Raw genomic sequence first — 14824 nt, 5'->3', positions numbered from 1 at the left:
TGTCTCTCGCTCTCCCAGGTCTGATGTGGGATGTCCTGGACGTGTTACTGACTGGATGGCTCCCTTTGTGGAGATGGTTGCTGTGTGTGGCAGGGCACAGTTGAAGGACWTTACCAAAGTAGCCTCTGAGGACAGGCATAATATTCAGACAACATGCAGACACACTCAAGCTACCTACTCATGCTGGTGAGTACTTAGTACCTCAGACACCATCGACTTKATTTCTTCAATTTCCATACTGTGGTTGCTGTAAGTAACACAGTTGTAGAGGAAGGATTCTCAGTGGGTGAATTGGGATTAAGCTTTGGCCAACCACTTGGTGTCTTTTCTTTTCAGGAGGATGCCAGGAGGGAGTTGGAGCACCAATTCCTGACTCCCCCCAACAGCACAGAGAAGCCCATGACACACTGAGCCTGGAGAGACAGTGGTCTGAAGCGCTAAACTAACGCTTGGAAGATAACAGTAAAGAGCTGGCTCTGGCATTCTAATAGGAAAATACAGGACATGGTTGATTATTAGGGACCAAAGGAATGACCAGTCTGCTTTGCGCCAAGGGGTCCAGACCTGGCTGTTTTGTCTGAGCTGGATGTCCAGCTCGTTCAATGAACATTTTTGCATAGGAGTCATTGTATTTCATGTGGTCAATTTTTATTTATTTTAATGTTATTGTTTGAATGAGGACCGTCATACTGATGATCAGTAATGGGGACAAGTTACCTCAACATATTATGGGTTTATTGTCCTGTGGTACTTGTGCTTAGATTGATCTTTAACTTTGTTTTTTAAATATCCACTGATTAGTATACGAGAACATTAAAATGTGAGGTTATATATATATTGAGTTTTCTGAATTGTATTTCTGGAAGATTCTATTCCTTTAAATCAATTGCAGAGTATAGCATTAACTACATGTACTCAATGGCCAGTTTATTAGGTACAGCCATCTAGTGCCAGCTRGGACATCCCCTTTGCCGCCTGAAATCTCCTTTGACCTGTCATCGAGCTCTTTTTGCGCACAGGTCTGCCGCTAACTGGATTTTTTTGTTTGTCACACCGTTCTCCGTAAACCTTAGCCACTGTCGTGCYTGAAAAGCCCAGGAGTCCAGCCGTTTCTAAGATACTGGAATCGACGATCATACCATGCCCAGGCCACTTATTTTGCCCACTAATCTTCAATTGAACAGTAACAATGCCTGTGTCTGTCTGCCTTATAAAAAGCCACAGAGTGAACCTTTTTCGTGAACGGGGTGGTGTACCTAAAACTGGCCACTGAGTATTTTCTTGTATATGGGACCAGAGGTAGAACCTGTTAACTTGAACACTTCTGAAAGGCTAATGTCATTTATTAAAGTGGTGCTGTTTGTTAAACCAGGCCATTGTGTACATCAGGGAATTACCATCTCTGAACACAGGGAATAAAACTGCTTACAGGTATTGAGTACAAAATATGAACTGAACTATTTATTTGAAAAAAATTCTCCCACATGTTTGGTGGCCCGGTTTTATCTAAAAGTACAGTTTGGCCATAGCTTGCAGGAATTTCTTCTTTCTCTTCTGTGCAGCCAGCTGCAGAACTTCCTCGGGGTTACTGGCATTCAGCTCAGTCTGTCCAATCGCCTTGATCTGAGGAGAGACTCTGTTTTAGTCCAGGATTAAGCTTAATCTGTACGGGAAACCACCCCTAAGGTTAAGTCGATTGGGCTTCTAGGCTCTCCAAAAGACACATGACTGTCGACGGAGACAAGCCATAGCGAATCAAGTTATTCAATGGAAATAGATTCTACTTACAGCAATTTGTCTCTTCTCGCTCTCACCCCTTTTATGGTGAATGTCTACACGCATGCACAGTCAAGGGGTAAACATTGTTTTAAAAACTTGCCTGTTAAAATAATGCCTAAGTAAATAACTAAAGATTAAAGGATACGTGTGAGATATTCAAGGATGGTGACGTCCCAGATGTATTCATAGAACGAATCCATGGCATCGTGACTAAATGATAAGATGGAACAAATAGGCCTATATTAGTCACAGGGCCATCCGTCCAAATCTCATCTCGTTGCCTGGGTGTACAAGGCCCGCCCTCCCAATAAATTGTCATACCTGTTCTGTTCTTGAAGAGCTTTGAACGCTGTCATGTAGTCCACCTCCCTTAGAAACTGGCACAGAACTGCAACCTAATCAGCAAAGACAACATGATCATAGCCTTCAACCATGTAACATTTGCAAAGTTCAAATCTCAACGTACTGAATAAGAACCATTATAAACTTTCTGGAAGGAAGTCTGACCTGTGTGTGACAGTTCAGCATCGAACAACACTTGATCATTCTCTTTAGGACCTGCAAAGAAAAAAGATCAGCGTCACAACTAATCCAGTGATCTTGGGTGTTTAAACAAGAAAACACCAAGTCTGCGTGCCAAATGGCACTCTATTCCCTATTTAATGCACTACTTTTGACCAGAGCCCTTCCATTTGAAAACACCAGACTGTTTCTCTACCTGGTCAGTGTAGACATCAGGAGCCACAGCCTTGGTAAAGAAGTCAGAGCACACTGCACCAGCCTGGAGGTAGAAATGCAACGCTGCAGAGTACTGGTTGGTCACTGCGGAGACAAAATAGAGAAGGACATTACTTGACTGGGACAACTAGCTACACTAAACTTGTTCTAGGGTCTGTACAGTGCATTCGGAAAGTATTTCAGACCCCTTGACTTTTCCCACATTTTGTTACATTACAGCCTTATTCTAAAATTGCCTCCACCAATCTACACACAATTCCCCATAATGACAAAATAAAAACTGGTTTTAAGAAGGTTTTGCTAATTTATAACATAACTACTGAAATATTCCATATGTATTCAGACCCTTTACTCAGTACTTTGTTGAAGCACCTTTGTCAGCGATTACAGCCTTGAGTCCTCTTGGGTATGACACTACAAGCTTGGCACAGCTGTATTTGGGGAGTTGATCCCATCCTTCTCTGCAGATCCTCTCAAGCTGTCAGGTTGGATGGGGAGCATCGCTGCACAGCTATTTTCAGGTCTCTCCAGAGATGTTCTAGCTGGGCCACTCTAGGGCATTCAGAGACTTGTCCCGAAGCCACTCCTGCGTCGTCTTAGTTATGTGCTTATGGTCGTTGTCCTGTTGGAAGGTGAACCTTCGCCCCAGTCTGAGGTCCTGAGTGCTCTGGAGCAGGTTTTCATCAAGAACCTCTCTGTACTTTGCTCCGTTTATTTTTCCCCTTGATCCTGACTTGTCTCCCTTCCGCTGAAAAAGATCCCCACAGCATGATTCTGCCACCACCATGCTTCACCGTAGGGATGGTCCCAGGTTTCCTCCAGACGTAACGCTTAGCATTCAGGCCAATCTTGGTTTCATCAGACCAGAGAATCTTGTTTCTCATCGTCTGAGAGTCCTTTAGGTGCCTTTTGGCAAACTCCAAGTGGGCTGTCATGTGCCTTTTACTGAGGAGTTGCTTCCATCTGGCCACTCTACCATAAAGGCCTGATTGGTGGAATGCTGCAGAGATGGTTGTCCTTCTGGAAGGTTCTCCCATCTCCACAGAGGAACTCTGGAGCTCTGTCAGAGTGACCATCGGGTTCTTGGTCACCTCCCTGACCGAGGCCCTTCTCCCCCGATTAGTCAGTTTGGCCGGACAGCCAGCTCTAGGAAGAGTCTTGATGGCCACTGTGTTCTTGGGGACCTTCAATGCTGCAGAAATGGTTTTGGTACCCTTCCCCAGATCTGTGCCTCGACACAATCCTGTCTTTGGCTCTGACATGCACTGTCAACTGTGGGACCTTATATAGACAGGTGTGTGCCTTTCCAAATCATGTCCAATCAATTGAATTTACCACAGGTGGACTCCAATCAAGTTGTAGAAACATCTCAAGGATGATCAATGGATGCACCTGAGCTCAATTTCGAGTCTCATAGCAGAGGGTCTGAATACGTATGCAAATAAGGTWTTTCTATTTATTATATATTTGCCAAAATGTCTAAATACCTGTTTTCGCTTTGTCATTATGGGCAGATTGAGGGAAAAAAATTATTTAATCAATTTTAGATTAGGGCTGTAACGTAGCTAAATATGAAGTCAAGGTGTCTGAATACTTTCCGAACACATTGTGTATATATAGTGTACAAAACATTAAGATTGAGTTGCACCCCTCTCCAACCTTTCTGCCCTCAGAACTGCCTCAATTCATCTGGGCATTGACTCTACAAGGTGTCGAAAGCGTTCCACAGGGATGCTGGCCCATGTTGACTCCAATGCTTCCCACAGGGGGGTGGACGTTTGTGTATACACATGGGAAACTGTTGAGCGTGAAAAACCCAGCAGCGTTGCAGTACTGGCACCTACTACCATACCCTGTTCAAAGGCACAAATCTTTTGTCTTGCCCATTCACCCTCTGAATAGCACATACACAATCCATGTCGCAATTGTCTCAAAGCTTAAAAATACTTCTTTAACCTGTCTCTCTACACTGATTGAAGTGCATTTAAACACGTGACATCATTAAGATATCATAGCTTTCACTTGGATTCACCTGGTCAGTCTGCCATGGATAGAACAGTTGCTCATAATGTTTTGTGCACTCAGTGTATATCAAGTGACTCGGAGTAGGAGGGCTGARTTAGGGCCAGTTTTGCCTTCTAGATCACAATGAATTAGATCACATGAACAAAGGGGATCCGATTCCAGATCAGCACRACTCAGAACACTTGATACATACACCCCCTGGCAAGGTTCCCTACCACCATCTGAGTGCTGCTTACCAAAGTAGATGTCGGCCTGCGTGATGAGCCAGGACTGGTTGTTGGGGTTCAGCGTAAGGGCGTAGGTCACGAGCTCTTTAACCGTTACAGCCACCGCCTCCACATCCACAGCCTGCATGCTAGAAGACAAACATTACCGAAGACAGTAGGGTAGCCTTATTGTCGGGTGAGTAGCAAAGTAAATAGTCTTCAMAAACTCATACTGTGAGAAGACGCTATCTTTCAGAAACTCAAAAATGGAACTCAATGGAAAATAGGACCACATTCTGTAGCCATATAGAAGCAAACGGGTGTTCATACTTTGCCAGGGTTGATGGCCAAATGGCAAGGTGTTCTGCCGTCACTTCATTGACAATATCATCCTGTAGAGAGATGCACATTTGTTCAACCATGAGAGAACATGTTTCGTTATAGCCTGCACCAGTGGGCGGAAGGTGGCCAAACCTACCCGGACTATGCTATGAAACCTCACGAAAAGTGAGATAAGGGTGGTCAGCACCAGTGGTTCCCGAAGCTTCTTGACGAATGTGATGAATCGGCTCCTAAAAATAATATGGGAAACGTCAGCAAGAAGGCGACTTAGCACATTGATGTCTGCCTCAATTTTCAGTATAAACCGATGAGGACTAAGCCAGGTGAAGAAACCTGTAGTTATAAAACAGTAGTTAACCTGAGTGTAATCATGTTTATTACATCCATTCTTATTTGGTAATAGACCAACTATGACTACCGGCCCGTTTACCTTTGCAGGATGCCCATACTGGACTCTCTCTGTTTGATGAGGCTGACACGTCCGTCGCTGTTTCTCTTGTGCTGGTTGGACACACTGCAGATCTGGACTACCACCTCCCACAACTCTTTGGCTGTACGCCGGCTCTCTTTAGGACCCGGGAGCTCCTTACAGGTGGAGGCCAGGAGCTGACCCAGCTATTGGGGTCAAAAGGTGTGCCACAGGTGTAGAGCAAAGGATTTGAGTCTATCAYCAGACCACAATTGGCAGAACACAATACAACTTAACTGGCACACAAGTAACATTGAACACMTCTCAATATCACAAAGCAATAACCAGTGTGGTAGTTGTGTGCGTCACAAATGTATTTATGATACGGTTCAGTCACAGAACACTGATGATAAACATCTTATATCCTCTTCAGATAGAAAGTGAGGTGTTGTGCAGTCTTTGAGAGGCCTGTACCTTGATGTAGGGGTTGTTCATGACCAGCTGCTGGGGCACCTGCAYAGTCAGGTATTCATTCTCCCTCCAGTTCAACATGAAGGCCACACACTCCTCCCCTACTATCTGGCGCAGAGGGAGATCTGGAATGGCAAGAAACACACAGGGACCATAGGCATTCATAGAGTTTTGGCCAAATATATTGGCACCCTTTTCTTAATTCCTTATTTAAGAAAAATACAAATGTGTCAGATTTTCAACATTGTAGAAGCAGTTTTTGTTTTTGTAAACTTAAGTTTAGAATGGGCATGGGCAAAATTATTGGCACCCCAGAGCTTGGTAACACAGCCTTTGGCCAAGGTAACTGCAGACAAACGCTTCTTGTAACCATCAATGAGATTGTTGCTCCTACTGGCAATTTGGCCCTCTTTRAGAAGCAAACTACTCTAATTCTTCAATGTTTGAGGGGTGTCCTACACCGACTTCTGTTTTGAGATTGCCATTTAATTCTTTATTTTMTCAAATGCCCCTTATCTCCCCAATTTCGTGATTACAATCTTGTCTCATCGCTGCAACTCCCCAATGGGCTCGGGAGAGGCGAAGGTCGAGTCATGCGTCCTCCGAAACATGACCCGCCAAACCGCGCTTCTTAAAACCCGCTCGCTTAACCCGGAAGCCAGCTGCACAGATGTGTTGGAGGAAACACCGTTCACCTGACGACCGAAGTTAGCCTGCAGGCGCCCGGGCCGCCACAAGGAGTCGCTAAAGCGCGATGAGCCATGTAAAGCCCCCCGGCCAAACCAGGACGACGCTAGGCCAAATTGTGCGCCGCCCTATGGGACACCCAGTCACGGCCGGTAATAKCACAGCCTGGGATTGAACCCCAGGCTGTAGTGACGTGGCAACACTGCGATGCAGTGCCTTAGACCTCTGCGCCACTCACCATAGGTTTTGGATGCGATTCAGCTCCGGACACATCAGTGGCCACTTAACAGTCCAGCATCTCTTCTTGAAGCATTCCTGAGTGCTTTTTGGTGTGTGTTTGGGGTCGTTGTCCTGCTTGAAGACCCACAACCTTCAATGGAGACGCAGGTTGCTTTTCTGTCTCTGGTACTGGGTGACTTGAATGTGTGCAAGACATGAAATCAGCAGATTATAAAAATGTTTTGGAGTGTAATGTTCAACCCAGGATCCAAAACCTGTGTCTCTGTTGAAGGTTGTGGGTATTCCAGCAGGACAACGACACAACACACATCAAACGCACCCTGGAATGGTTCAAGAACAAACATTGGACTGTTCTGGAYTGGCCAGCGAAGAATGAATCACATCTATAACCCATGGTGAGAGCTGAAAACAACAGTTGGTGTTGGGCACCCCCTCAAACGTTGAAGAATTAGAGCAGTCTTCTGCAAAGAGCTCATTAATGGCTACAGAAAGCATTTGTGAACAGCCAAAAGCTGTGTGACCAAGTACTAGCTCTAGGGTGCCAATAATTCTACCAATGCCATTTGTCTTAATTTTTTTAAACAAAATTGGTTCTACAATGTTYAAATTATTTCAATTTATTTCAGAAGAAATAGGGAATTATTTAAGAAAAGTGCAAGGRTGCCAATATARGTTGCCACKACTGTACATTATAGGACACTGATAMGGCAAAATGCTGAGGGACCGGAGGCCCGAAATCAAACGTTCAATTCCATGTGCTTCATTATTTTTGCCTTGAACGTTTCACGAGTAAAGTGCCCGTTTCTCCATTCACCTACCATGTATCCTCATCTCCAGGTAGCCTCGCACCCTGCTGACCAGGTCGGGCGGGGGTCGGACATTGCTACCCTCAGCCACCCCGGTCTCATGGGCCCGCACCTCCAGAAGCAGCATCTCGTTCAGCATCACCTGCCTTAGCTTAGGAGAGAACTCCGTCACCAGCTCCAGACAGGCTGAGAAGAGCTGCCGTGTGTGGGCAAAGTCCTGGGATACCAACAACATTACAAAGGTTGAGATCAACCTAAATTCTTTATGGGCTGGTTTCCCCAGACAGATTAAGCCTATTCCTGGACTAAAACYAAGAAAGCATTTCTTAGTCCCGGGTTAGGCCTAATCTGTGCCTGGGAAACCGGACCTACAAGTACTACAAAATCAAGGTTTGTTGACAAGGAATACATCCCATCTTCTATCAACCAACAGTAACATTGTGTTGACCCATGAACTTCATATTCCATAATTCTCATGATTTTAATGGAGAATTTGAACGGYATAGACCTTTACAGTGATGCAGTGTAGCCCTTTGGCCATGAGGATATACACCAGATCCTTGGTCAGGTTGTCTTTGATGTTGAGTATCACATTGATGTAATCTGGAGGAACTTCCCACTGTAGGTACAAGGAATAACGTTTCAGGTAAGTATCCTTCGAACAACATCCCTGCTAACATTCAAAATAATAGGTGCTGTAGAAGCAGTCTGTGTCCAGCTGTGGTGACCTTTGAACCCTGACCTTGTTGTTAACCCGCCAGAAGGGTCGTTCGGCCATGCTGTGCAGCTCAATTAGGATCTGCCGGATGCGGCGGGCGTCCAGGCAGAGGATGAGCTGCTGCTCCAGCTGTCCAATGTTGACACTGGCCGCAGCTGGGGAGCAACAGGGAACAGAAGGACAAGCACAGGATCAGAGGGATATGCACATCCATAACATAATGCATGGGAAAGAAGACTGCATCACTCCTTGATGGGAGCTTTAGACTAACAAGAGGGCAAACTGTCCATGCAAGACAGACAAGAGATCTACTAATTCACCTAAGAACCCACATACAGGCCCCTACTCCTCCACCCCTGCCATACAGAGCTCTGAATACTTGCCGAAGTGATGTTGTGTGGCACCTGTGTTTAGCCAGACAGCAGTGCTAATATAAACTCTACAAAAAAAATAAACGTCCCTTTTCAGTACAGTCTTTCAAAGATACAGTTGAAGATGGAAGTTTACATACAATTAGGCTGGAGCCATTAAAACTCATTTTTCAACCACTCCACAAATTTCTTGTTAAGAAACTATAGTTTGGCAAGTTGGTTAGGACATCTACTTTGTGCATTCACTTAATCACAATTCCAGTGGGTCAGAAGTTACATACACTAAGTTGACTGTGCCTTTAAACAGCTTGGAAAATTCCAGAACATTATGTCATTAGAAGTTTCTGATAAGGTAATTGACATCATTTGAGTCAATTGGAGGTGTACCTGTGGATGTATTTCAAGGCCTTCAACTCAGTGCCTCTTTGCTTGACATCATGGGAAAATCAAAAGAAATCAGCCAAGACCTCAGATCTCCACAAGTCTGGTTCATCTGTACAAACAATAGTACGCAAGTATAGGGACCACGCAGCCGTCATACCTCTCAGGAAGGAGATGCATTTTGTCTCCTAGAGATMAACGTACTTTGGTGCGAAAAGTGCAAATCAATCCCAGAACAACAGCAAAGAACCTTGTGAAGATGCTGGAGGAAACAGGTACAAAAGTATCTATATCTACAGTAAAACGAGTCGTATAAAATCGACATAACCTGAAAGGAGCAAGAAAGAAGGCAAGGAAGAAGCCACTGCTCCAAAACCACCATAAAAAAAGCCCGACTACGTTTTGCAACTGCACATGGGGACAAAGATCGTACTTTTGGGGGAAATCAGTCCTCTGGTCTGATGAAACAAAAATAGAACTGTTTGGCCATAATGACCATCGTTATGTTTGGAGGAATAAGGGGGAGGCTTGCAAGCCGAAGAACACCATCCCAACCGTGAAGCACGGGGGTGGCAGCATCATGTGGTGGGGGTGCTTTGCTGCAGGAGGGACTGGTGCACTTCACAAAATAGATGGCATTATGTGGATATATTGAAGCAACATCTCAAGACATCAGTCAGGAAGTTAAAGCTTGGTCGCAAATGGGTCTTCCAAATGGACAATGACCCCAAGCATACTTCTAAAGTTGTGGCAAAATGGCTTAAGAACAACAAAGTCAAGGTATTGGAGGGACCATCACAAAGCCCTGACCTCAATCCTATAGAACATTTGTGGGCAGAACTGAAAAAGCATGTGCGAGCAAGGAGGCCTACAAACCTGACTTAGTTACACCAGCTGTGTTAGGAGGAATGGGCCAAAATTCATCAAACTTATTGTGGGAAGCTTGTGGAAGGCTACCCGAAACGTTTGACCCAAGTTAAAGAATTTAAAGGCAATGCTACCAAATATAAATCCAATAACTTCACAGATCTTCATTGTCAAGGGTTTAAACACTGTTTACCATGCTTGTTCAATAAATCATAAACAATTAATGAACATGCACCTGTGGAACGGTRGCTCCGACACTAACAGCTTACGACTATAGGCAATTAAGGTCACAGTTATGAAAACTTAAGACACTAGAGAGGCCTTTCTACTGACTGAAAAACACCAAAAGAAAGATGCCCAGGGTCCAATTTGGAGGTGGAGAGTCTGTGATGGTCTGGGGCAGTGTGTCACAGCATCATCGGACTGAGCTTGTTGTCATTGCAGGCAATCTCAACCTGTGCGTTACAGGGAAGACATCCTCCTCCCTCACGTGGTACCCTTCCTGCAGGCTCATCCTGACATGACCCTCCAGCATGACAATGCCACCAGCCATACTGCTCGTTCTGTGCGTGATTTCCTGCAATACAGGAATGTCAGTGTTCTGCCATGGCCAGCGAAGAGCCCGGATCTCACGTCTGGGACCTGTTGGATCGGAGGGTGAGGGCCATTCCCCCGAAAAATGTCCGAACTTCCAGGTGCCTTGGTGGAAGAGTGAGGTAACATCTCACAGCAAGAACTGGCAATTCTGGTGGAGTCCATGYGGAGGAGATGCACTGCAGTACCTAATGCAGCTGGTGGCCACACCAGATACTGACTGTTACTTTTGATTTTGACCCCCCCTTTGTTCAGGGACACATTATTCCATTTCACTTAGTCACATGTCTGTGGAKCTTGTTCAGTTTATGTCTCAGTTGTAAAATCTTATGTTCATACAAATATTTACACATGTTAAGTTTGCTGAAAATAAACGCAGTTGACAGTGAGAGGACGTTTCTTTTAATGCTGAGTTTAGCAGCATACCTGGGATGTCATAGAAGGAGGGCAGAGGCTTGGCACAGAGGTTGACCGTGGCTGACCTCTTCCTCATCTGCTCCACCAGAATCTTCCTATCCTCCTCCTTCAGCAGCTCCGTGAACAGCTTGTGGGCGGTCACCACGAACACCAGGTGGGGCTCTGCCAAGCTCTCACACAGGGTTCTGTATGGGAGTGGGGACAATGATGTATAAAGATATTAATACATGTCTATGATGGGGAAGCATCAAATGTCAGGACAGGTATCAGSATTTGGCATACTGCTCACCATCAACAAGCTACACCAACACAATAAATCTGCAGTTATTACAAGCTTACAAAATGCCTCATCTAAGTTAATCAACTCAATCCTACGCACTTTAGAAAAATAACCATCTTCCTTTTGGAGGTCTCTGATGAACGGTCCTTGTCTAARGACCTTGTGCATACCTGTAAGAGGAAACACAGTTTGAATGTAGATTAGTGTTTATAGATAGGAATTCAGTTTTCATTGAGAAGAGTGGGTTTGTTAGCCTGGTTAAACCAGACTGAAACAATGGTGAGCATAGCATTTATTGTGGTTTAACATCAGGCTATGAGTTTGTAGTTCTACCTCTAGCATAAAGTCCACCACATGTTTCCTTGGCTTGTGGAGCAGCTGCTGAAAACGCACACTGAGGACCTCCCCTTGCAGGGCGTCGCGAACAGCGTTGCACACGCAAAGCTTGTGACACACTTCGTCCAGGCCCCTCTCCCTGTGTACATCATGTAAACAGAGCATTAACATAACACCGGCAAGCATTTAAACGTCTTAAAGCTGGGATTGCTTGCATGCAATCAAGACTGATGTGCCTCATTTTAATACATTTGGTTCTAAGAAAAATATTTACACCTAAAAACAGTGAAGTGGTGTATAGTACATGTCAAAGATACCATTTTAATTCTGGGTTTGAATGCTTTAAACCACCAAGTGTTCTCACCCTTGCTGGACTTTGTGCAAAAACTCCCTCAGGACAGACTGTCTGAGGTGGTTGGGCAAGCTGAGGGACACATTGTCTTTGATGAAAGCCTCCACAAGAGCCTGAGGAAAAGAAGAGCATTCAATTACTTCAAGGACTTCCGGTTACTGAGCAAGATAGGAGGCATAGGAGTTTTGCTCACGCTGGTGCAAAATTTTAAAATGCGATTTCTATCGTACTTTTGACCATCTCTTAACTAATCACGAACAAGGATGAACACTGAAACACAGGCTAAGAGAAAACTCGATATGTTGGACCTGACTACCAAGTCTACAACTCAATAAGAAAGAGCATGCTTTCTGTGTTTGGGGCTACAGGCACACACCTTCCCGGCATGGATGAGTCAGTTTTCTCTCAACTCTTCCTTATTCCGGGACAACGTGGTGATCTAAAAATACTCTTTACTTGAAATGCACACTGATATGATATCTACCAGTGTCACYGTCAATTCCATCTTCACAGACATGGAATTATTCAAGATGAAATTCATCRAACTTCAGACTGAGAAACACAAAAGGTAAWCTAGYCTGGTCGCAACAAKATCATCCCACACAGACAATACAATGTAAACACAACACTGATGAAATCAGTAACTACGCAGATAACTCCTATGGGATTGTGAGTCATTTAGCCGAGATGGAAGATTATTCATGCATCTCATCCTTACGCCTGTGGCTCCCCAGACTGTTATCCCGTGGGGTGATTGAGCTGGAACGCGCACGTCGCATCGACGCTGAACTAAAACCAGGCGGTAACAACCAACCGAGAACATTGATCTTCAGGATGCTCCGCTATACCTACAAAAAGGCCTTCATGGATGCATACAAAAGCAGCTGGGTCGCTCATGCAAAGCCTGAGAAAGAGCTATACTGAACTTTCTACTGTATCCTGCTAAGCTTAAAAGTGTCCCACAACAAATCGACAGCTATTCGACACTCCTGATGAGGCTCAGAAAGTCCTGCATAGCCTTCAGAAAGCATTGACTGTCCTCGTTGTACATGAACGAGCAATAGAAAACAGGAAACTGTAATAATCATGAGTTCTGCTTAGCGRTCCCATGGTTCCCTTCTATAGATTAGATAGATACTACCGGTCAAAAGGTTAAAAACACCTGCTCATTCAAGGGTTTCTTTATTTTCACTATTTTCTACATTGTAGAATAATAGTGAAGACAAACTATGAAATAACACACTGAATCATGTAGTAACCAAAAGTGCTAAAACAAATTACAATATATTTTATATTTGAGATTCTTCAAAATAGCCACCCTTTGCCTTGACAGCTTTGCACACTCTTGGCATTCTCTAGCCTATTTGACCTAGATAGTTTGTGTGTATGCATTGATATGTAGGCTACATGTGCCTTTTTTTTATGTAGTTCTGTCCATGAGCTGTTCTTGTGTATTGATGTTCTGCATTATGTTATTCTGTATTATGTTTCATGTTTTGTGTGMACCCCAGGAAGAGTAGCTGCTGCTTTTGCAACAGCTAATGGGGATCCTAATAAAATACCAAATACTAAAACCAGCTGCACCTGGAATGCTTTTCCAACAGTCTTGAAGGAATTCCCACATATGCTGAGAACTTGTTGGCTGCTTTTCCTTCACTCTGCAGTCCGACTCATCCCAAACAATCTCAATTTACATTTACATTTACATTTAAGTCATTTAGCAGACGCTCTTATCCAGAGCGACTTACAAATAGGATGGTTGAAGTTGGAGGCCAGGTCATCTGATGCAGCACTCCATCACTCTCCTTCTTGGTCAAATAGCCCTTACACAGCTTGGAGGTGTGTTAGGTCATTGTCCTGTTGAAAAATAAATGATAGTCCCACTAAGCCCAAACCAGATGGGATGGCGTATTGCTACAGAATGCTGTGGTAACTATGCTGAGATTAAGTGTGTCTTGAATTCTAAATAAATCACAGACAGTGTCACCAGCAAAGCACCCCCCCACATCCTCCTCCATGCTTTATGGTGGGAAATACATATGCGGAGATCATCCGTTCACCCACACCGCATCTCACAAAGACACGGTGGTTGGAACCAAAAATGTCAAATTTGGGCTCATCAGACCAAAGGACAAATATCCACTGGTCTAAAGTCCATTGCTCGTGTTTCTTGGCCCAAGCAAGTCTCTTCTTCTTCTTGGTGTCCTTTAGTAGTGGTTTCTTTGCAGCAATTCAACCATGAAGGTCTGATTCACACAGTCTCCTCTGAACAGTTGATGTTGAGATGTGTCTGTTTCTTGAACTCTGAAGCATTTATTTGGGCTGCAATTTCTGAGGCTGGTAACTCCAATGAACGTATCCTCTGCAGCAGAGTTAACGCTGGGTCTTCCATTCCTGTGGCGGTCCTCATGAGAGACAGTTTCATCATAGCGCTTGAAGAAACTTTAAAAGTTCTTGAAATGTTCCATATTGACTGACCTTCATGTCTTAAAGTAATGGACTGTCGTTTCTCTTTTATTCTTTGAGCTGTTCTTGCCATAATATGGACTTGGTCTTTTACCAAATAGGGCTATCTTCTGTATACCACCCCTACCTTATTACAACTGATTGGCTAACATGCATTAAGGAAAGAAAATCCACAAATGAACAAGGCACACCTGTTAATTGAAATGCATTCCAGTTGACTACCTCATGAAGTTGGTTGAGAGAATGCCAAGATTGTGCACCAGGACCTCCCACTCTTTCTATTCTGGTTAGAACCAGTTTACGCTGTTCTGTGAAGGGTCTAAACAATATTCTGTGCAA

General features: G+C 44.3%; 1 protein-coding gene across 1 annotated transcript in view; it reads right to left on the bottom strand.

Moving 5' to 3' along the window:
- Positions 1–1434: 1434 nt before the first annotated feature.
- Positions 1435–14824, bottom strand: part of ints8 (integrator complex subunit 8) — a 25576-nt gene continuing 12186 nt past the window's right edge. The window contains exons 10-27 of the mRNA XM_023976317.2: positions 12032–12132; positions 11665–11806; positions 11431–11501; positions 11061–11236; positions 8446–8576; positions 8212–8322; positions 7716–7920; positions 5974–6095; positions 5521–5705; positions 5227–5320; positions 5079–5140; positions 4779–4897; positions 2498–2601; positions 2287–2337; positions 2101–2174; positions 1925–1989; positions 1789–1832; positions 1435–1623 (exon numbers count right to left, since the gene is read on the bottom strand). Coding sequence (XP_023832085.1) covers positions 1507–1623; positions 1789–1832; positions 1925–1989; positions 2101–2174; positions 2287–2337; positions 2498–2601; positions 4779–4897; positions 5079–5140; positions 5227–5320; positions 5521–5705; positions 5974–6095; positions 7716–7920; positions 8212–8322; positions 8446–8576; positions 11061–11236; positions 11431–11501; positions 11665–11806; positions 12032–12132 — 1974 coding nt within the window. The 3' untranslated portion in view covers positions 1435–1506. The remainder of the gene's footprint in view (positions 1624–1788; positions 1833–1924; positions 1990–2100; positions 2175–2286; positions 2338–2497; positions 2602–4778; positions 4898–5078; positions 5141–5226; positions 5321–5520; positions 5706–5973; positions 6096–7715; positions 7921–8211; positions 8323–8445; positions 8577–11060; positions 11237–11430; positions 11502–11664; positions 11807–12031; positions 12133–14824) is intronic.

The sequence above is a fragment of the Salvelinus sp. IW2-2015 genome, linkage group LG31 (assembly GCF_002910315.2).
Source record: "Salvelinus sp. IW2-2015 linkage group LG31, ASM291031v2, whole genome shotgun sequence".
NCBI lineage: Eukaryota > Metazoa > Chordata > Actinopteri > Salmoniformes > Salmonidae > Salvelinus > Salvelinus sp. IW2-2015.
The sequence above is the reverse complement of the archived record's forward strand: the minus strand, read 5'-3'. Positions and strand labels throughout refer to the sequence as shown.